At 23.8% G+C, this 21,253-nt stretch overlaps 7 protein-coding genes across 7 annotated transcripts; 3 read left to right on the top strand and 4 right to left on the bottom strand.

Annotated features, from left to right (window-relative positions):
- Positions 1 to 847: 847 nt before the first annotated feature.
- On the bottom strand, positions 848 to 2,631 carry PCHAS_1227500 (mitogen-activated protein kinase organizer 1, putative; the record flags this gene model as incomplete). The annotated part of the gene is made up of 7 exons (XM_016798930.1): positions 848 to 1,290; positions 1,411 to 1,604; positions 1,728 to 1,881; positions 1,967 to 2,035; positions 2,132 to 2,197; positions 2,309 to 2,425; positions 2,580 to 2,631. 7 exons carry the CDS (start codon positions 2,629 to 2,631, stop codon positions 848 to 850), a joined length of 1,095 nt encoding a protein of 364 aa, XP_016654285.1.
- Positions 2,632 to 4,983: 2,352 nt separating this feature from the next.
- PCHAS_1227600 (filament assembling protein, putative) lies at positions 4,984 to 7,153 on the top strand (the record flags this gene model as incomplete). The annotated part of the gene is made up of 2 exons (XM_733752.2): positions 4,984 to 6,570; positions 6,917 to 7,153. The coding sequence occupies 2 exons, from the start codon at positions 4,984 to 4,986 to the stop codon at positions 7,151 to 7,153; spliced, it is 1,824 nt and encodes a 607-aa protein (XP_738845.2).
- Positions 7,154 to 8,891: 1,738 nt separating this feature from the next.
- Positions 8,892 to 11,453, top strand: PCHAS_1227700 (U3 small nucleolar RNA-associated protein 14, putative; the record flags this gene model as incomplete). The annotated part of the gene is made up of 1 exon (XM_729256.2): positions 8,892 to 11,453. The coding sequence occupies one exon, from the start codon at positions 8,892 to 8,894 to the stop codon at positions 11,451 to 11,453; it is 2,562 nt and encodes an 853-aa protein (XP_734349.2).
- A 636-nt stretch (positions 11,454 to 12,089) lies between these two features.
- Positions 12,090 to 13,838, bottom strand: PCHAS_1227800 (peptidyl-prolyl cis-trans isomerase, putative; the record flags this gene model as incomplete). Its single annotated transcript, XM_734283.2, has 1 exon — positions 12,090 to 13,838. The coding sequence occupies one exon, from the start codon at positions 13,836 to 13,838 to the stop codon at positions 12,090 to 12,092; it is 1,749 nt and encodes a 582-aa protein (XP_739376.2).
- A 916-nt stretch (positions 13,839 to 14,754) lies between these two features.
- On the top strand, positions 14,755 to 15,257 carry PCHAS_1227900 (conserved Plasmodium protein, unknown function; the record flags this gene model as incomplete). Its single annotated transcript, XM_016798931.1, has 2 exons — positions 14,755 to 15,073; positions 15,172 to 15,257. The coding sequence occupies 2 exons, from the start codon at positions 14,755 to 14,757 to the stop codon at positions 15,255 to 15,257; spliced, it is 405 nt and encodes a 134-aa protein (XP_016654286.1).
- Positions 15,258 to 15,869: 612 nt separating this feature from the next.
- PCHAS_1228000 (serine/threonine protein phosphatase 2B catalytic subunit A, putative) lies at positions 15,870 to 17,617 on the bottom strand (the record flags this gene model as incomplete). Its single annotated transcript, XM_739968.1, has 2 exons — positions 15,870 to 17,402; positions 17,552 to 17,617. 2 exons carry the CDS (start codon positions 17,615 to 17,617, stop codon positions 15,870 to 15,872), a joined length of 1,599 nt encoding a protein of 532 aa, XP_745061.1.
- Positions 17,618 to 19,325: 1,708 nt separating this feature from the next.
- On the bottom strand, positions 19,326 to 20,872 carry PCHAS_1228200 (conserved Plasmodium protein, unknown function; the record flags this gene model as incomplete). Its single annotated transcript, XM_016798932.1, has 5 exons — positions 19,326 to 19,415; positions 19,520 to 19,846; positions 19,952 to 20,125; positions 20,200 to 20,654; positions 20,770 to 20,872. 5 exons carry the CDS (start codon positions 20,870 to 20,872, stop codon positions 19,326 to 19,328), a joined length of 1,149 nt encoding a protein of 382 aa, XP_016654287.1.
- Positions 20,873 to 21,253: the final 381 nt, after the last annotated feature.

Raw genomic sequence — 21,253 nt, forward strand, 5'->3', positions numbered from 1 at the left:
TATATATTCAAATAATGGTGAGACTATTTCCTTGCTAGCTCAACAATTATAATACCTTTATGATAAACAAGACTAAATGATAAGTTCGCATTTATTTTTATAAATATTCAAGATTGCTATTAAAGAATTCAAAATAATTATATGAATAAAAAAATATTTTTATTAATAAAAATTAAATTAAAAAATATGAGAAAAAAAGGGAATACACAAGTGTATGACTTATGTATGCATATACAAAATCTTTATTGCTACTTTTTTTTTACACAAATGAGCAAATATATTTTTAAAGGTGTAATACTATTTAAAATCATACCTTAACTTTTTTCTTTAAAGATTTAATTATTATATTCTTTCATAAAATATTTACAAGACTAGCCAATAAATTGTTATAAGAAAATACACAGCTAATATTGTATATAATAGCTATTTCCCCTTTTTTTTTTAACTCCCCATTTGAGTAATATTTTTAACAAAATTGTTAATATATTTTAAATATGTTTATAGGGTATGTAAAATATAAAAAAAATTCTGAAAAAGTCATAAAAATTAAGCATTTAATACTTTAAAAGCGTATGACAATTTTTTTTTCAATTTCATTTTGGCTTTTAGCTAGCATAAAATAAAAATAATAATATGAAAAATTATGAATTGTTCATATATTTTTGGGGGGCACATATAAAGAGGATAGTTTCGCCTGACCTTCTTTGTGCCAATAAAATAATAAAACACCAAATCGGAAACAAAAAAATAGAACACTAAAAAAATATAGTAAATTGAAACCAAATATAACACCAACAAAATAAAAAACATCATATTTAACTGAAAATTAATTTTGTTTTAAAAACTGTTAAGAATAATACAACTTAAATATATGTATATTGCCATATATATCACCACATACTAATTTATTGTCTATGTTTTGGAACTCCATATCTAATGAAGATTTAGTTTCTTTTTTACCATAATACTTGTGTTTATTTAAAATTGAATTATATTTATGTTTGTCTATGTAAGCATTTTCTGCTAATACATGCTTATTAATATTTAAATAGTATGTTGGATTTCCAATATGTAATTTATAATATGTATTTTTGTAAATATCTAAATTTTCTTCATATTTCAGTTCTTCATAAAACGAATCATTATTTATTATGTTACTTTTAACAATATCATATATACACAATTCGTCTTTATAAGAACAGGAGAAAATGAACTTGTTTTTAGTATCAAATTTTATATTCCTTCTATGATTATTATTTGTATCGCCTTTATATAATCCTAGCACAATACCTGTGCATGAAAAAAAAATAAAAAATGATTATATATTTTATCATATGTTTAATATAAAATATTGAAGGATAATATTGGGTTTAAATGAGGAAGAAACTCCTTTATCTTATTTCTCTTTACCGCTATTTTTTTCTATTAATTTAATAGTGTTGTCTATCAAATAAGCACAGACATAATTTCTATCGTTTGTTACATCCATACTAAGAATGGAGGAGTGCATATTGTAGCTCATCATTTTGCCCATTCGAATATCATAGAGCCTCAGAGAGTTGTCGATACTGCAACTGTATATTTCGAAGTCGTCGACAAATATGCTAAAAGGGAAACCGAAAAATAAGCAAATAAATAATGAAATGGCTAGCCAAATAAACAAATATATATGCGCACACACTCACATATATACTTATGACGAAAACACGTCTTGTGCATATGCCTACTCAGAAATAAGGTCCTTTGCATCATTAAGAACTTGCAAGGGAGTATTTTTTTTTTTGAAATCTCTTTCTCTAAAGTCATAGATATTGACTGAGTTATTTTTACTACAAATAAGCAATTTTTCGTCTTTGTGTAACTTAGCTACATTTACCTTATCTGTGAATAAAATTAATAAATATATGAACATGTCATAAAATTTACGTTTTTTTTTTTATTTTTTTTTTTTGTCCTTTTTTGTAACCATTTACGTTAATTCTGTTCAAAATTTTGTTGGACAAGGTATCCCAAAGATATACATGTGAATCATTTCCTGAAGATAAGGGAAAAGGTTGGATCATAAATATGTGTGTAATTAAAAGTGCCACATTTAAATGGGCATATTTAAGTTTAAAAATTTGGTATATACCAGCTGAGAAAAATTTTGTATTATCTCGGAAAAGAGCTATATCATTTATTCCCTTTTTATGGACATCTGTAAATGTGAAAAACGAGAGAGAATGAAATAGGATGAATGGTACAAAAAAAATGGTCACTCTATGCCATATTATATTAATTTTTTTTATGAACAAGATAAATTACAAACCTTTATATGTATTTATATGCAAAAATGTGTTAACATTCCAAAGGCGAACAGTATTATCTAAACTTGAACTTATGATATAATTTTCATCATCGCTGAATAATATTTTAGTTATGCACGCTGTATTTAACAAGAAAAAAAACATCAGCAAACAAATACATATATTATATAGTTTTATTATAGAATGAAACATGCATACACCATTTACAATAATATATAGAGACAAATTTATAGATTAAAAAAACAGTAAGCTGTTTATACAAAATATACAAACCTTTGTGTCCTGATAATGTACTTGATTTTTTTGTTTTCATATCAATATCCATGGTAGCATTTTTTATAATTTTTGTTTATGTCATTATGAAAACAACGGATTAATAAACATCATCGTGTGATAAAAGCATACCATTTTATGCACACAAATATTGTATAATTTTTAAAATGATAATATATCCATAAGCAAATATAGAAATAAACATGTAAGCATACTTTTTTAGTTTTCTTTTTATTAACTACATATTGATATAAAAAAATTAAAAAATAAAACTCCTTGGAGAGCTCATAATTTTACAGCTAAAAATAAATGCCATTATTAAAAAAATATATTTTAAAAATAATATAAAGAGAAAAAAAAATATATTTATATGCAATAGGTGTATATGCTTTGAGCATATGATAGAGGGTGTTCTATAGTTTTCTATTTTTGCGGCGTTTTCTTCTATTTAAAAATTGCTTAAAAGGCAAAAAAAAAATAAAACAAAACAATTTTTTAATACTCATTTTTTATTATAATATGAATTAAAGCCATAATAGAAATATCTTAATTTTTAATTTTGTTATAATTTGTTTTGAGGTTCATAGTTTATATTGATTAATACAATTTCAGTTATGGGGGTGTTACATTTTTCATAAAAGGGAATTTACTTATATGTGCACCATGATTGCAGGATATGATAGTATAAGTAAAATAAAAATCATAGAGAAATAAGTAAATAAAACAGAGGGAAAATATTAAAAAAATACAAAATTATGAATACAAATAGAATATAAAAACTATATGAAATGTAATCAAAAAGACAAATTAAAACATGATAGTAAATATACACCTTAAACTAAATTGACTCTCAATTTTTTATGTATGTTTTGTATTCTTTATAAGAATGTGCATATGAAATATTTGTATGCAGTATGCTATAATATTCCGCATAAATAAAAATACATACATATTTTTTTTACCAAAAAGGCTGCATTTATAAAATTTTTTATTATTTAAAATTTTTTAAGGGTGTTATATTGCAATATATATATACGAAGAACTATGGAATATATTTTATTTTTCCAAATAACATAATGTGAATACCATAAAATGAAATAAAATTGTTGCATATAGTATGCAACTACTGCATTTATTCTGCATAAATAAAAATACATATAATGTATATAATATTTGTTTATATACTCATTTGTTTTGTGATTTAATTTGTATTCAATATTTGTTTTATTTTTTGTTTCTTTATTTTTTTATATTTTTATAATTTTGTATATCAAAAAATGTGTTTAACCGGGTTGTGTTTATTTCTTGTTTTTGAAAAGACATGCATATATACATAAATACTTTTTAGAACAGTTGCAAATATAAGATAGTAATTATTTGTTTATGTATTTTGCATATAATATATATATGTGACTATTTACTTGTTCAATGTTTGGTTTGTTATTTAGTTTTTTTTACTACGTACTTTGACGTGGTATATACATATAGCATAACTTGGGAATACATATTTTCCAATTTTATACTTATTTTTGTTGATATAAAAATATATGACCAACCAAATAAGTTTTATTTGTATCTTATCAATTAGGAAGACAAATAAAACATTCGAACAATTAAAAATATGTGCATGTATGTATATATAATTTATTTGGTCATTATTCTGCCTATAATATTTATTTTTTTTTACATAAGACAATAATATTTGTTCGTATATGTGAATTGTTTGACATTTTGATGATTTTATACATTCTTTTAATTGAAAAAAGAATGCTCTAAATTTATCTATTATTTTTTTTTGTTTTTCTTTGTGCTATTTAAAATCGAATAAAATTAAAATAAATAAAACAAATTAAGGACACATACATATATTAATTCACAATATCCATTTTTTTGCGTGTAAAAAGAATAAAAGCATAAAAAGTATTTCCCATTTCATATGTTAAAGTGTTTGCATTATTTTTTTTATCTTTCTTCCTATATTACCGTTCTATTTGTATATAAACTTTTCTAAAAACTCTACTCACAGTTTAGAGATATTTACTATATAGAACGTTGGCTATTTGGTATATAGTTTATATAAACTTTTTTCTTTTTATTTTAATCTCAAAATTTAAAGCCGTTTTTGTGAATACATTTTCCATATTATAGTGTATGTGTTATAAAAATATTTACCCCCTTTCATCGCATTAGTGTTTTAGCAAAATTTATAAATTTGTGTGATAGACAAAAAAGTAGAACAAATAAAGTGTGAAAAAAATACCTTGCTGTTCAGAAAAAAAGACGCCTTTTTAATATACATAATAATACAAAGAAAAAAAAATATATGTGTGTGTGCATATATAGTGTAACAATAATTGTATAAAATATTCCCCACTAAAATTTACGCTATTAATAATTTCCCATAATGTTTGATAAAAAGGAAGATTTAATTAATAGTAAGAATAACGACGAATTTTTTAAAAAAACATATGACAACTTATCGAAATATAGTAGAAAGGGTAGCGAAAACAGCTTTGATAAAAGAGAGAATAATAGCATATCTTGTTCATACGAAAAAAATAATATTGAAGACAGTACAGTGGATAATTTTTTGGGAATAAATAATCATAATAATATTAACAGTCATAAAAATTATAGTAATTTTAGTAAATTTCGTAATAATAGTAGTGCTAACAATATATATTACGATAATTTGTTTAAAAAACGAAATAAAAAAAATAAATTAAAAAAAACATATATAAGAAATATTAGTGATGATATAAAAAGTAATCGAAGTAGTGATATAAGTAATACAATCGAAAGTAATATTGGTAGTACTACTGATAGTAATATTGGAAGTACTATCAGTAATAGTGGCTCAAAAAGAAGCCTAAGCAGGAATATATTTATTGATACGAATGAAGAAAATTGTATAGACATAAATAAAAACAATTCAAAGGAAGAGAATAAAGATATTTATAATAATACATATAAAATAGATAGTCATATAGAAGAAAATAAAAACGAAAAAAAAGATCGTAAAACACATGAATTTAGCGAAGTTCCTTCAAAAAATATATATGAAAACAATTTTAATCATTCATCAAGTTTAAGAAAAAACGATATATCCTATTACTGTGGAAATAATAAAACATCGAAAAATACTCTAGACAAAAATAATAATACAAATTTAAAATTAAATATGAGTAGCATAAATCGAGTGAACAGTATGAACAGTGTTAAATGTATGACTAGGGTCAGCAGTATAAATAATGTCTGCAATATGAAAAATATAAAAAATAGTCATAGTGAAGTAATATATGATGATGATAACATTTTTTATAAAACAAATAAAATGAGCAGTGAAAGAACCAAAGTTGGTAAAAAAAACAATCTCGGATGTAGTCTAAAAAAAAGAAACAACATGAATTATGATAATGATAATGTAATGTTTAGTGAAATCCCTAGAAAGTCATTTGATATAAATGAAAAATGTATAAACAATAATACAAAAATAAAAATAAAAAGACTTTGTGAAAAAATTGAAGGATTCGAAAAAGAGATAAAAAATGAAATAATGCAAAAAAAATCAGTTGAAAAGGAAAAAATATATGTAATTAGAGAAGCAATTAATAAATTAGAAAAAAATTTAAATAGTGAAATTAAAAAAAGAATTGAACATAATAAAAATATTCAAACAATTTTTTCATCAGAAATCTCAAAAGTCCAAGAAAAAATTGAAAACGTTGTTAATGATAAAGTTAATGAAATTCAAAATGCTATAAAAGTATTAAACGATAAAATTAATACTATAAGTGGTAATATAGAAAATGAAAAAATAAAATGTATACAAAATCTCGAGAAAAAAAATAATAATATAGCAAAAGAATTTTCAAATTTACAAGCCTCTTTTCAACAAGACAAAATAAACAACAAGGAAAAGGAAAATAATATTTGTAAAAAGTTAGAAGAAATTGAAAAAAAATCTGAAAGCAAAATCGCTAATGAAAAGGTAATGAAATGGTCTATTATTTCATATATGGTTCCACGTTTTCTACATTTTGTTGTATTATCACGTTTTTTTTTCTCTATATATTATTGCTAAATAAATTACATGACCATGGTTGCAATTTTAATCCCTTTATGAAATGGGATGCACATTTAAAAAATCCATCAAAATTAGGTGGACAATTTTCAAAAAATGAGCTAGCCATTTGAAGAATATTTTTTTTTATGAACATTTTTTTATTTTAGCTATTTTGTGCATAATTTTTTTTTTATTTCATATTAGTCATGTGAAATGGTATAAGCATATTGTATATATAACATACATGTGTGCATTTTTTTTCGCTTTTTAGAAAATTCGAGATAGCAAATACCAAGAAATAATATCATACATTGAAGAAATTAAAAGAGAGAATAAAGGAAAAAATGAAAATTTCCAAAATTTTGTACTTGAAGAAATATCAACTATAAAAAATGGTTTAGTAATGGAATCGCAAGCACGAGAAGCTGCTGATGATGATATTGTACAGGCAGTTAATCATTACACCAAAGCATTACAAGATTCACTTAGACTTATCAATTCAAATTAAAAAAATAAAATGATCATATAATCGTTAATATAAACAAATGGTATATGTATATCGGACAATTTTTATTTGATTTATTTTATTATTTATACTTGTTATATTTTTATAAATATAAAATACTATCAACATTTATAAAAGTTTGTGGGGAAAATAAGAAAAAATATTAGTTCCGACATTTTTTGTACTTACAATTTTTTTCTTTTTTCCCAATTGTTTCGAGTATTATATTTTTCCTTTTATATGTTTATTTTGTGTAGTATTTCTTTTTATCATTTCGTTATTTGGGTATTTTATTGTCTTGTATATTTTGTTTTGTTTTTAAGGTTAAAGCGTAACAAAAAAAAATATACACATTTACGTTCATATATGTATATATAATTTTTTTGAAACTCACAATATATTAAAAATTTATTAAATAATTAAAAAAATTCACAAAAATAAAACATGCATTATACTACTGCATACTACATACTATATACTACATACAGTTTGTGTCTTTATTCTTTTCCTATACGAAATAAATACATATTTTTTAAATGGCGGATAATATAGAGATGCTTTAGTATGTATTGCCCATGCATATGCATATTAATTGGTATAGAACATGTTTGGCTCTTCTGTCTTTCACTGCATGGTTACATTTTTACATGTACATAGTAATTGCCGAATTGCAAATAAATATTCCGAATAACATAAATGCAATTTTTATAACAATACCCTTGTTTTCAGCTCGTATAATAAAAATTGCATTTATATTATTCGGGATATTTATTGTATATGCATATGTATGTGGCATAGATTGAAATGAGATAAAAATTCATATGCTAAATTAACAATTTCCAGATAAAAAATAGGAAAAAAAAATATTTTATTTTTTTGAAATCGATGAAAAAAAATAATTGATATTTTTGTAGCATAGTGAATAATAAAAATGCTATATATTTTATATATTTTTTTGTCCTACATTTTTATAAATATCTATGCTTCGTTGAAAAAAAATATAAAAAATATATGGCGCCATCCTATTTTGCATACGTATTGAATATAGGTAAAAAATGTAAACGATTTTTTTTTTTTTTTTTTTTTTTTTTTGTTACCCAAATGGCATGTAATTAAAACTTATGATACAAAATATTATTATAGAAATGTAGTTAATTATGAAAAAAAAAATATGAAGTTTTGACAAATTGGGATAGCAACTATTTTTTTTATTATAAAATTTGAATTGAGGAAATTAAATCAGTAGCATAGTTTTGTTAGCCTATGCAAATAATTTTGTACATAATTTTGTACATAATTTTGTACGTAATTTTGTATAAAGCTTGAAATATTCTACTTTTTTAACATTTTTATTCCCCTATTTTTGTTTTATCTCGATTTTTCCCTTAGATAAAGGGGGAAGGCCTGCCACGGCATATAAAACTTTTGAAGATTGGGGATAGCATCCTATTTTGCATTTATTTGTTTTTCCATTAATTTTTTCCCTTAATTTTTATGTGATGATCATGCAAATTAAGCTGCAGAAGAGCATGCGATATGATTAGAATTTTTTCTATAGAATTGTACTTTGCCAAATTAATAACAATTTATCGAGCCAATTAAAATAAAGAAATATTTATTAGCGTATGTACTGATGTAAATATTATATACAATCTGTTTGGTTAGTAACTTAGTCGTACGATCAGTTTGCTTGATTCGATTTTTTATCGATATTTTACAGATGATATGAAAAAAGTAAAAAATGAATGACATAGATATACGAGAAGATAAGCTGACGAGCTATGTAGAAATGGATCCTTTGTCCATTAAAAAAAAAAAAAAAAAAAAAAACTCCAAGATTTTGAAAAAAAATAAAGCAAATAAAATTGGTGATAAAAAAATAAAAAAGAAAAAGAAAAAACAAAAAAAATTGGACAATGAAGTAAATATTTCGGAGGAAGAAAATAGTACCACTGATAATCCTCAACATTTTAGTGACACCCAATCGGGTTATTCTAATTCAGATTTCACCTATAAAGAAAAAAAAAAAAAAAAAAAAATAAAACACGATGATGAAGAAAGTAAATACTCATCAGCAAAATTTATAAACTTTTTAAAGGATTATAATGAAAATGAAGGGAAAAAAAACAAAAAAAATATGAACAATGTAGAGAGTGACGAATCAGGAGAAGATGGAGATGACGATAGTGTATATAATTATCTCCCACAAAATAATGATATATATAAAATAAATGGAAATGGTGAGTCACTAGATATTACAGATTTAATTGGGTTAGATGATAACATTTTGGAAAATCATATTGTTAAGGATATATATTCATTAAAGTCAGATAAAAAAAATAAAAATCGACACATGTCTGTTTTAGAGGAACAAAAAATAAACTCTCAAATGACGTATGTAAAAAATGTAGAAGATTTAAATAAAATAAATAAGTCATATAATATTTTACAAAACTCATGGAGAATAATGTTTGGTCATAGTAAAGATGAAAATATAACTTCAGAGGAATATATCAACAAAAATTTACTTAAAAGGAATAACAATCTAAATAATAAAAAGGTACTCGATAATGAAATAAATAATGGTGAAAATGTTTTAGTTAAGGATAACCAAATGAATACCCCAAAACAATTCAACGTGTTTGATTTTGAAGAAGAAATGAAAAAAAATTTAGAAAAATCGAAAATGCTTATTGTTTCTGATGATATATTAAAAAGTGAAAAAGAAAAAAAAAGAGAACAAGCTAAAAAAATAGCACAATTAAAATCTTTATTAGCTATGGAACGAAAAAAACATGCATTAAGAAAACATATTAAATCAAAGTCTTATAGAAAATATTTAAGAATTAAAGAAAAAAAAGAACATGAAAAAATGTGGGATAAATTATATTCTGAACATCCTGAATTAGCAATAAATATTAGTAATTATGAAGATGAATATGCTAAAAAAAGAAATCTAATAAATAATGTAAAAAAAAAAAGAAAAATTTTTAATCTTCTTAATAGATATAAAAATGAAGAATTAAAAAAAGAAATGTTAAAATCATTTCAAATGGATAAAGAAGAAAAAAATATGCTTAAAAAAGTCGTCCAAAAAACAGCTATTCAACAAGGTATAGGAGAAGAATATACATTTGGTGATATAAATTCAAAACATCAGGAAATAGAAAATAATACAATATCTAATGATAGTGAAAGTGATCAAAACAACGAAGAAAATGTTGTAGACATCGAAAATGAACAAGCAAAAAATGTTAAAAAAGAATTGAAAAAAAGAAATTTATTAAGATTTTCTTTTATGAAAAATGCAGAAGAAAAAAAAAAAAACGATCAAATTTATAAAAAAAGAAAACAACTACTAGAAAAGGCAGAAAATAAGAAAGACGAAAATGATTCTTTATTAAATTCGTCTGATGATGAAAGCGAACAAAATAGCCAACCCGATCAAAATGAAGTTTCCCTTCTTGAAACTCCACAAATCTCAAAGTTGAGTTCCAAGGAAGTTGAAAAAGCTAAATTACAATTAAAAGAAGATATCGATTTGGGAAATATGCTACGAAAAAATTCGGTGCTAAATACGAATAATGTTATCAACCTCGATTTTGAATTGAACGAGGTCGAAAATGGCGACGACGAAAGGGTTGACGAAATGGCTGGCGAAAAGGCTGACGAAATGGCTGGCGAAAAGACTGACGAAAAAACAAACAAGGCAAAGGACAAGGTGAAGGACAAAAAAATAAATGACCTTGTAGATATCGATAAAATAAATGATGAAGACGTCTTGAAACAATATGGAGAAAAACTAACTGTTTATAATTTTGAAAATAATATTTATGAAGATTATATAAATATAAATGATACGATTAATAATAGAGAAGATGAAGAATTATTTGAATTAAGTGATAGCGAAAAAATAACAGGAGACCAATTAAATGTAAATGAATGGTGTAATTATAATACATTAATAGAAAGAGAACAAAATATAATTAAAAAAGAAAAAGAAATTATTGAAAAAAAAAAAAATATGCCATTACATACTATTAATGTTCTTAATAAAAAAGATAAAAAATTTGATGTATATTATGTCGATAAAATACCATATCCATATGAAAAAAATGAATATGAAAAAACATTAAATATAAATATAAATAAAGAGGTTAATGATATTTCTACATTTAAAAAATTAATAGCACCACAAATGACCAACAAAGTTGGAAATATTGTTTCTCCACTAGTTCACAACCCATTTGAAATTGCAAATATATTAACTTTGAGAAAGAAAAAAAACAAGGCAAAACTATGAAGCCAACATTGTAATGTTGTAAAAAATGTGCGAAAAAAATATGAACATTCAGAATTTTTACATTTTTTTTTTTTTTTTTGGCTAGCTAAATATTCAAATTTAAGTTAAGTACCATTGTTTTTTAATTTGTTTAATTTAATTGATACATAGTATATCATTTTTTTTGAAAATACATTCTTAATTTTATGCTTAAATATTCTCCATTATTTGCTTGTCTATGTATATATATGCATGAGGATTTGCTTTTTTGCAATCAGCATTTCTTGACATGCGTGTGTAGAATAAAAAATTTTCATACATACTTTTATTCCGTAAGGAATATTATTTTTTTTAATTAAATATCAACATGTTCAACCAGATAGGTATATATTTTAATTAATTTTTTTAGAAAATTATGTTTGTTCTTAATGAAAGATACAATGGTAGTTGCATACTGTTTTCGTATAAAAAAAGGAAAGCACACACAAATATGAATTTATATATGCATGGGCATGTACAAACAGGTTTATGAGCTAATATGCTACATTAAAATTTTATAAAATAGTATGACATGAATATTTTTACAAAAAAAAGTAAACAAAACAATATATGAGGATTTGCACACAGAAAAAATAAATAAGAATATGGAAAAATTATTTAGTGCTGCTTTTCCAAATTTCGTCTTATTTCTGCTGTATGCTCATTAAAATAACGATCCAACTTTTTATTGTACATTTTATTTCGTCTGTTAATATAATTTTTGAAAAGTTCACCATCATTTGTTCTTTTTCTACTAAGCTTACTTCTTAAATCTTCTTGTTTTTTACAAAATTCTATAACTCTATTTTTATCTTTATCAGTACATGGTGTATTGTCTTGAATTAATAAATTATTTCCATAAAAATTTTTACCATATATTTCTTTTTTTTCATCATATATTTTTCTATTTATCGAGAAATTAAATTTTATTTTTTTATATAAATTTATATCATTATCAAGTTCGTATGATTCCATTTTATTTTTTTTCTTTTTACTTATCGAATTGTATGCTTTTATAGCACTTGTATTATAAACATAATTTTTTTCTTCAACTTGCTCGTTTTGTTCATCTTCTGGTTCGGTTGGTTTATTATCTGGATCGAGGTTTTCCCCTTCCGTTTGTTTTGTGTTTCCCTTTGGAACAGCATTTGCTATGCTTTTATTTTTTTCAAATGTGTAGTTCATATATTCTATATATTTATTACGTTGGCCACTAAAAGAGTGTCCCATTCTTTCTTTTATATTTTCCATTTCATTTAAACTTTTTGATTGATTTATTTTTAGTTGTATTTCTAGCAATCTCCTTTCTCTTTCTGTCATTTCTTTGTTTATACCTTTTTCAAATAAGTTTACAGAATATTCCGAAGGCACTTGTTTATCTTCAATTTCGTCAAAGGCTTGCTTACTTTTTCGATTGCTATCTGTTTTATGATATGCTTGATCTTCGTCTTGGCTTTCTTCATTGTCCTTTATTTTAGCACTTGCTTGTGGTGATTCTTTTTCTTGATTTTTCGAAGCAAACTCAATAGTTTCAAGTATCTTGTTCAACAATTCAATACCTTTTTGTTTTTCTGTAACTTTATTTTTGCTGTTTTTTATTTTATTATTTCTTTCTTTAATATTTAGTGGGTCATATATGGAGTTATCATTTTCTACATTATATTCATCATCCGTTTCGTCTTCGTTTTGATTCGTTTCATCAAAGTTTTCAAATAAACTATTAATATATGATTGCCTATTCGATATTTTTTCACCTTTAAAAAAGGACTCATCGATTTCGTTACAATCGGATATATAGATATTAACCTTTGGTTGATAAATATTATTAACAGGCAATAATTCAATGGCTCTTATAATGTGCATATTTTTAATTACCCGTCCAATAATAATATTTTTATTATCATATTTTTTTACTCTATTTAGTGTAATTTTAAAGATTGAAGAATATTTTTTTTTTCCTACTTCAACAACTGTTAACAAACCTGCATTTAAATGTTTTCTTTGGGAATATTCTTTATTATATGTCTCTCCATATATACATTCAACCTTTTCATATTTATTTCCATTTGTTGAAAAGGTTTTGCCACTACCTTCAAAATTGTTACTGCTATTTCCTGAACGAACTTTATTCCTTAAATACCCACATTTTATTGATTTATTTTTTTTTATTTTTTCAATTTTACAATTTTTATAAGTTAACATTTCATTTGAATAAATACTATGATATTTATTTCCTTTACAAAGACTTAAAAAGTTATCAGTTGATTTCTCTATCTCTTCATCATTATATAATTCAAAATAAACTTTTCCTAATGTTATTGTATTTATGGAAAATTCCAAATATACATATTTTTTTTTTTTCCCCATTTTTTTTTAGCTAGCTAATTAACATTATATATTTTTTTGTTAAACTTCTTAAATAACTGGATGTATATAAACATGGATATGATTTATATCTGACTAATGAAAATATTTAGCCTTGATTATTTTGTTACTTGATGGGACAAATAAATTAAACACTTCGAAAGCTATAATTATCATTTAAGTCTGGTCATTTCTTTTTTTTATTTTCCTTCGATTTAGTAAAAATGGTATATATTACTCATACTACATAATGCTTATTTTTGAGAAATGGGAGTCCAATAAGTTTGACTTCGTTCGCTCGTTAGGAAGCATTTGTTTTTCATGTAATAATGTATGAAAATAAAAATGCAAAAATAAAAAAAAATCCAAAAAAATAAAAAAAAAATAAAAAAAATACATGAAAAAATTTACGAAATAAATTTAACATATGCAAGAACGGGTGGAGAAATTGCAGTACTGCTTCCAGCTATATGCGCAGTAAAAAAAGAACAGAACAGAAAATAAATTTTATTAAAATTAAGTATTTCACCAATTTTAATTTGTTGCCAACTGGTTAATCAGCTTGTTGTTTCGTTTTTTCCACGTTTTTCATTTTTTCCACTTTTTTCATTTTGCCCAATTTTGGCGCCCCAAATTCGTTTTCCCAATTTTTTATTCTGAACAGTAGGAAGTAAAGGACATATACAGCAAAGTGTGACTAAAAATAAAAATACACAAAACGTAGAAAACATATGCAAATATTACGTCTATACAAAATAATAAACTTTATATTCTCTCTCTATTATGTGCGCCCACTAAGAATGCATAACAGCATGTCCATCGCATTTATATAATAGTTACAAGTGTATATCTGATTTGGATTTGCATATAAAAATTTCAAACATCTCAATAATTTGACTTTACATATAAACAACCCAAAATGGTGATGAATAAAAAATCGGAATTCCCAATTATAGAAAAAATTTTTACACTGAAAAAAGATGAGAACTCACAATATTATGAAGACATAATAAATGAAAAAAAAAAATTTCAAAAAATAAAAAATATAAATAATATTAAAGATGATTTACTAAATCAAGATTTGTCCTTGGATATATGTCAAAAAAAGAAAGACTATTACTTAAATACAAAAAGTACAAATAATATTCAAAATTATTTTTATTTTTACGATTATCGAAAATGTGTTTATAATATCGATGGGAAAATGTATATGGAAAAAAACCCAGTTCAAATAGCAAGTAAGTCAATTATATGCCAATTTTTGTCAACACGCATGTGCATTATTCTGAAATGGTATTACATTTTTAAACATGCTTTTATTATTCCCTTTTTTAAGACACCAACAAGGAGAGGGATGCCCGATTAGACGAACCAATGATCATTCAGAACTACAATTCATTTATATATGCCTACAATATATAAACCTACATATAGTACCATTTGGTGATTTACATTTTATGTCTTTTTTACTTATCATGCAATGGTAATAATAATAATAGAGAGAAAACCGGTTATAACTCAAATTGGTTATACTGGTTGTTCCCTATACTAATTTCATCAGTTAGCAAAAATTATTCCTTTTTAATAATATGTAAATTGTTTAACTTAGAAAAATTAAAATAAATATTTCTCTAATTTGTATAAAAAATAAAACTAAAAAAAAAAATGATAAATAAAAATAAAAAAACATAAAATAAGCGAAATAAATATATTCACGTCTATGCAATAAAAACATAAGGATAATATGAACGTGCAAAAATGAAATTTTTTATATGCATAGAGTGAATATGTAGATTTTATTATGCACTAGAATAATCTACACAAAGTTTATGAAAGGGATATTGCCTTCATTTCCCTCATTTATTTTTTTTTTTTATTTAATTTTGTCCTTTATTTATAAACAAATCACGTATATCTAATAACTATATGCAGACTAGCCAATTTATTTTTAAAAATAGCTAGCTGTATATTTGTTCAGGTAATAGTGTACATACACACACATATGGATATGTACATATATTTCTAAGAAATTTATTATTCATTTGATGGTCTCTTTTCATTTATACTATCAATTTCTTTTGCTTTTGTAAATTTTTCAAGTTCATTTTCTAATCCTTCCTTTCCACTTAGTAATAAACCAACTGGAATTTTATAACCAGGACTACAACCTTTAAGCTGAACGATTAATTCATTTTCTTTTCTAAGGGTTCTAAAAACTCTCATTAATCTTCCTATTGATTGTACTTTTTTCCTTAAAGCATCTGCTTTATCTTTCGAAGCTTGTATTTCTTCAATTGTTTTAAAGCTTTGACTATCTATATCATCTTGTCCAATAGAGCTTGCCATATTATCGTTAGTGCTATTGAACGAATCATCTTGTAGTAAGCCTTCATGCATATCTATATCTTTATCTTGCCCATTTGCATTTATCTTTTTATTATTATCTTCTATATAATTTAATATTTGTAAAATTTCAGGAGGTAAAACAACATCACTCATATCATCACTTGAATTATTGATACTCGAATTTAAAATTGAATATATCATTTCTGTTACCTTTTCACTAACAAATGGTATAGACCATGTAAAGAGATTCATAAAATTGGGTAAGTGATATGGATGTGGTGAAAAACTAAATTGTTGTATATTTAAAGTATTACTATCAAATTTTAATACTGCACCTTTATTATTATATACATCACAATAATTTGGAGCAGAGAAAATTGTTATAACAATTGGAAATCCTGTTTTTAAATTCGTTTGATGCATTTTATAACCTTCTAATTGTGCTTCATGAGCTCTTATAATTGATAATAATCCGTTTTTTTCTAAAAAAGATGTTGCAGCACTATATCCAAAGAAATAACTACAACCTCTTATATCATTAGGAAAGTAGGATTCTTGTTGTATTGTATGTTCTTCTTTATCTTCATCAATTGGATCAGCCCATAATATATCACAAAATATTCCAGATCGTGGAGGTTCTTGAAATCTAGTGAAGGAACAAATTTGATTTAGAAGTATAAGTTCAGGTGATAATCCTCCATGAACCCCTAAAAATTTTCCATTTATTACTGCAGATAATGGCAACGTATCAAATGATTCCATAAATGCATAATAGACTACTATATCATATTTATATTCACATTCATCTCGAAAATTAAAAAATGTTGTCATTTGTCTACATTCATGATTCCCTCTAATTAACCAAATCTTATCAGGAAAATTTATTTTCAATGCATATAATAATAACAAAACTTCAATACTAAATGAACCTCTATCCACATAATCACCTAAAAATAAAAATTGTGTATTATCTGGATTCCCTCCTACTTCTAACAATTTTAATAAATCATAATATTGTCCATGAATATCTCCAACAATTGTAATTGGATCTTGTAGTCTTAACAAATTTGGTTCATTACTAACTATATCTATAACTTTTTTTATTATATCTATGCAATCTTCTTTTTTTACTCTCCCTTCTTTTCTTAAATGCTCCATCAATATTTTATAATCTGGTGGTTCTTCTGTCCCGTTTGGGTAGAGAAGCTCCGTGCTCAGTGGCTATAAACGTGGCGTTAAAAAGGGGGAAGCGTAATGTGTATGGGAATGCGACATCGGATGATGATAAAACTAGCGCAGAAGACGAACCGACTAACGCATATAAAGACAAATACAATGCACTACGCGAAGAAACACATTCTATGACTTACCTTTGATGGGGGAGGCACGACGTCTTTTATTTGTCTGTCATTTTTTGGGTCAGGTAAAGGTTCCATTATTTTATTTTTATTCGTTTTTTTTAATTCGTACGCATATATGGATATATTTAATTATTGTCTTTATCATTTAATTATTTTATAATTGTTAAATTATTTTTTATTTTTACATGATTGCAAATGAGCAAACTTTATGGTATAAAAAAAAAAAGACGTATCAATAAGAATTAAATGTATAGACACTTAATTTGAGAAAATCGATTGAAATTTATTTATAAGATTAAAAAACATTGGATCGTAAAATATTTGATAAACATATAAATTTTAAATACTTCAAAAAATTTATATATTATGTACAAAGCTTATCTACTCATATTTTGGGTAAGAAAAATAAAAAAATAAAAAAATGCGCAAGTTAAAATTGTATATATATATATATGACAGGTGTACGATATAAATAGTGGGGCAAATATAACGCATAGAAAAAGCTAATGCATTTTAATGCATATATATATATGTATAAATATAAGGAAGCATGTATAATATACAAAATAGGAACTTATTATATAGCTATATTAACGTACTGCTATACATACTCAACGAATGTATGATATAATATACCATGCGCGATACGTATAATTGGAAATGTACATTTTCGGGAGAGGTAAGAAAAATGTTATATATATGATGCAATTTTTCTCCTTATAAACATGACAAATGAATATGAAGATAATTATAAATATGCTTGTAATGCATAATAATGCCACATCATATATTCGCATATACATATATCAATGCATTGCAATTTAACACATATATATATAATAGTATTACTATCACATAAAATCTATAAATAATACATTTCAAAAGAAAAAACGAAAAAAAAAATGTGTGTGCATGCTAAATACATAATTAAGATTTTAAAAAGATATATATAATTCATAAATCTATCATATAAAATATTACAAAAAACAATTGTACTTTTTATATTGTTTGTTTCAATAAAAATACATTTTATTCATTCTTTTGTTTTTTTCATTTGTTTTTTATTTGCTTTTCATTTTTTCGTTATCCTCCCTTATTATATTCCTATATATTAATTATAGTAGTAGCAATGACACAGGAAAACTTCAATATATTTCATTATGAAGGAACAAATATATTTTTCTTTATCGAAATTTCTTTTAAAAAAAATATTATTTTTTAATTTAAATTGGAAAATAAGCCCTTTTTGTAATGCTAATATTGTATAACAATTTATTTTTATATATTTTGTATATCTGCATATTTAACCGTACGCATAAAAAATATATAAATATATATATATAATTTTTGTGTATGTAAAAATAACGGTACGACCAGCAAAATGGTATACAAAAGATTATATCCATTTTTTTATGTATAAATATGGAAAAGTTGAAAAATATTTTTTTTTTATATTTTAAGGGTACATTCCATTTTGTTTCACAATAAAAAGGAATTGAGAATGCACAATTTTTAATACAACAAAATAAAAGAATAAAAAAAAAAATATATATAATATATTACTCGACAATGCTATACCATAAATATTATTTAATATATTTTCCTTTTTTGTCTGACCGTTGTAGTGTTATAAAATAGGTTAGTGAAATTTCTATTATCACTCTTTTGTCATTATTATTTTTATTATATTTTTTAAAATGGTTTTACTTTTTCATAGTATATATACCTTTGGCATATCCTTGTTCTGACCAATTTCGCTTTTACTGTTATGGCCTTATGCAAGCTAAGAGCAATTTCTTTTTATTTTTGTTACAACTTTTTCGAGACCTCTAATTAGTTTCATTGATTTGGGATCACAAAGAAAGGAACGTATCTGCAAAATAAAAAAATAAACACACATTATTAAAATTGTTTATATATATGTACTTTGTTTATTAGTATATATGCCCATTAATTATTGTCATAATCTTCCTTTACATTTTTCTCTTGTAAATTCCCAATGTTGTTTGGATCATTCGATTTTTGAAAAGAAACATTTCTACAAAAATTAATAAATTTCCATGAACTTTTTTCTAGCTGATTTAAATATATTAAAAATAAATAAATATCGTTATTTTTTTCTTTTATTTTTTTATTATTCTGGTTTATATATTTATCATTTTTATAGTCTAATTCTAGGTATTTATTTTTGTATAAATTATTTATAACTTTTGGTTCACTTTCCTTCATATTCTTTATATAATATATACCCAAATCTTTGTTAGCTAGCGAATTATATCCTTTGTCTGAAATTTTTTTTTTTATCTATAAAATTAGTGACAAGCCAATTTTGTGTTTATGCACATTTTTACATGAACATGTCATATATATTGGTGCCACCATTTTATTAATATATTTTTTTTTTATTACTTCGCGCATATTTTGAAGCAATAGTTGTCTGTCCGATTTATTCGAAATACAGAAATTATTTATTTCGTTTTGTTTTTTCAAAATTAATGTTATTTTTTTCAAAATCTCTTCTAAACATAAGAAATTTGTTTTTTTATGCTCCACTGTATTTCTATGTATATCTACTAGCATATCCTATAAAAAGGAATGAAAAAAGAAATTGATAAAAAAAAAAAAATAGTGTTAATAAGTAAATGTATTTTTGTTACTTTAATTAATGTGTCTTGAAATATATTCGTGGAATCGTTTTTAAAATCTGTTGATGATTTATTTTTTAAAATTGACCATTTTGTATTTTTATTATTTTTATTATTATTATTTTTATTATTATTATTATATATTCCTTTTTCCGTTCTCATTTTTTCATAATGGGAATTAGTCTGATAACTGGGTTTAATATCTTGATTAATTTTTTCACCCCCACACAATTCTTTTTTTATGTCTACATTATATTTTTCGTCATCTAATATTTTGTAATTGCTTTGATATTTTGTTTGTAGTTGTTCAAAATCTATTTCTTCTTCGTTATTGTCGAGTTCCACATTTTCAATAATTTTATTTTCTTCATCATTTTCCCTCTTTTCAATGGTGTAGAAATATTGAGAACTTTCGGCCTGCTCATCATTTGGCACTTCACTTAAAGCCGAGCCTTTTTTTGAAACTCCTAATTTTAATTTTGTTTAAAAAGTTGCAAATATTAAAAAAGACAACAACAATAAGAAAGTAAGCAACGATAATAATGCTAATACAAAATGATAACAAAAAATGGGCAAGCTTACCATTGTCTGCTTTTAAAATTGCATTATAAATATCCGAATTGATATTATTGGATTCCGAAAATATAGGAATATCAGAAAAATGACCCTCTTGTATTTCATCCATATTTAATTGAAGCTTGTCAATTTTTTTTTAATGAAATAAAATTACCTAACTTGTTAATAACATTTTTGTTTTTTTTAACATTCTTTTAATAATTTCCTTAAAATTTTCTTATTTTGTATGAACTGTTCATGCAAAAATTGGTCTACTATAAAATATAAAGTTTTAATTTTACTTTTTTAGCTATTTTTTTAAATTCAAAAAAGTTACAAAATCTATGTGTTTACGTACACGTGAAAATTGACGCATTCGTATAAATTGGAATATAAAATTTAGGAAAATTTAATACAAAGCCGAAAAAGAAAAATATAATAAAAAAATATGCAATACAAATAAAGGAAAAAACAAAAGTATGCACACATATACTATAAAAATTAATATATC

Source organism: Plasmodium chabaudi (genome assembly GCF_900002335.3).
Source record: "Plasmodium chabaudi chabaudi strain AS genome assembly, chromosome: 12".
Lineage (NCBI taxonomy): Eukaryota > Apicomplexa > Aconoidasida > Haemosporida > Plasmodiidae > Plasmodium > Plasmodium chabaudi.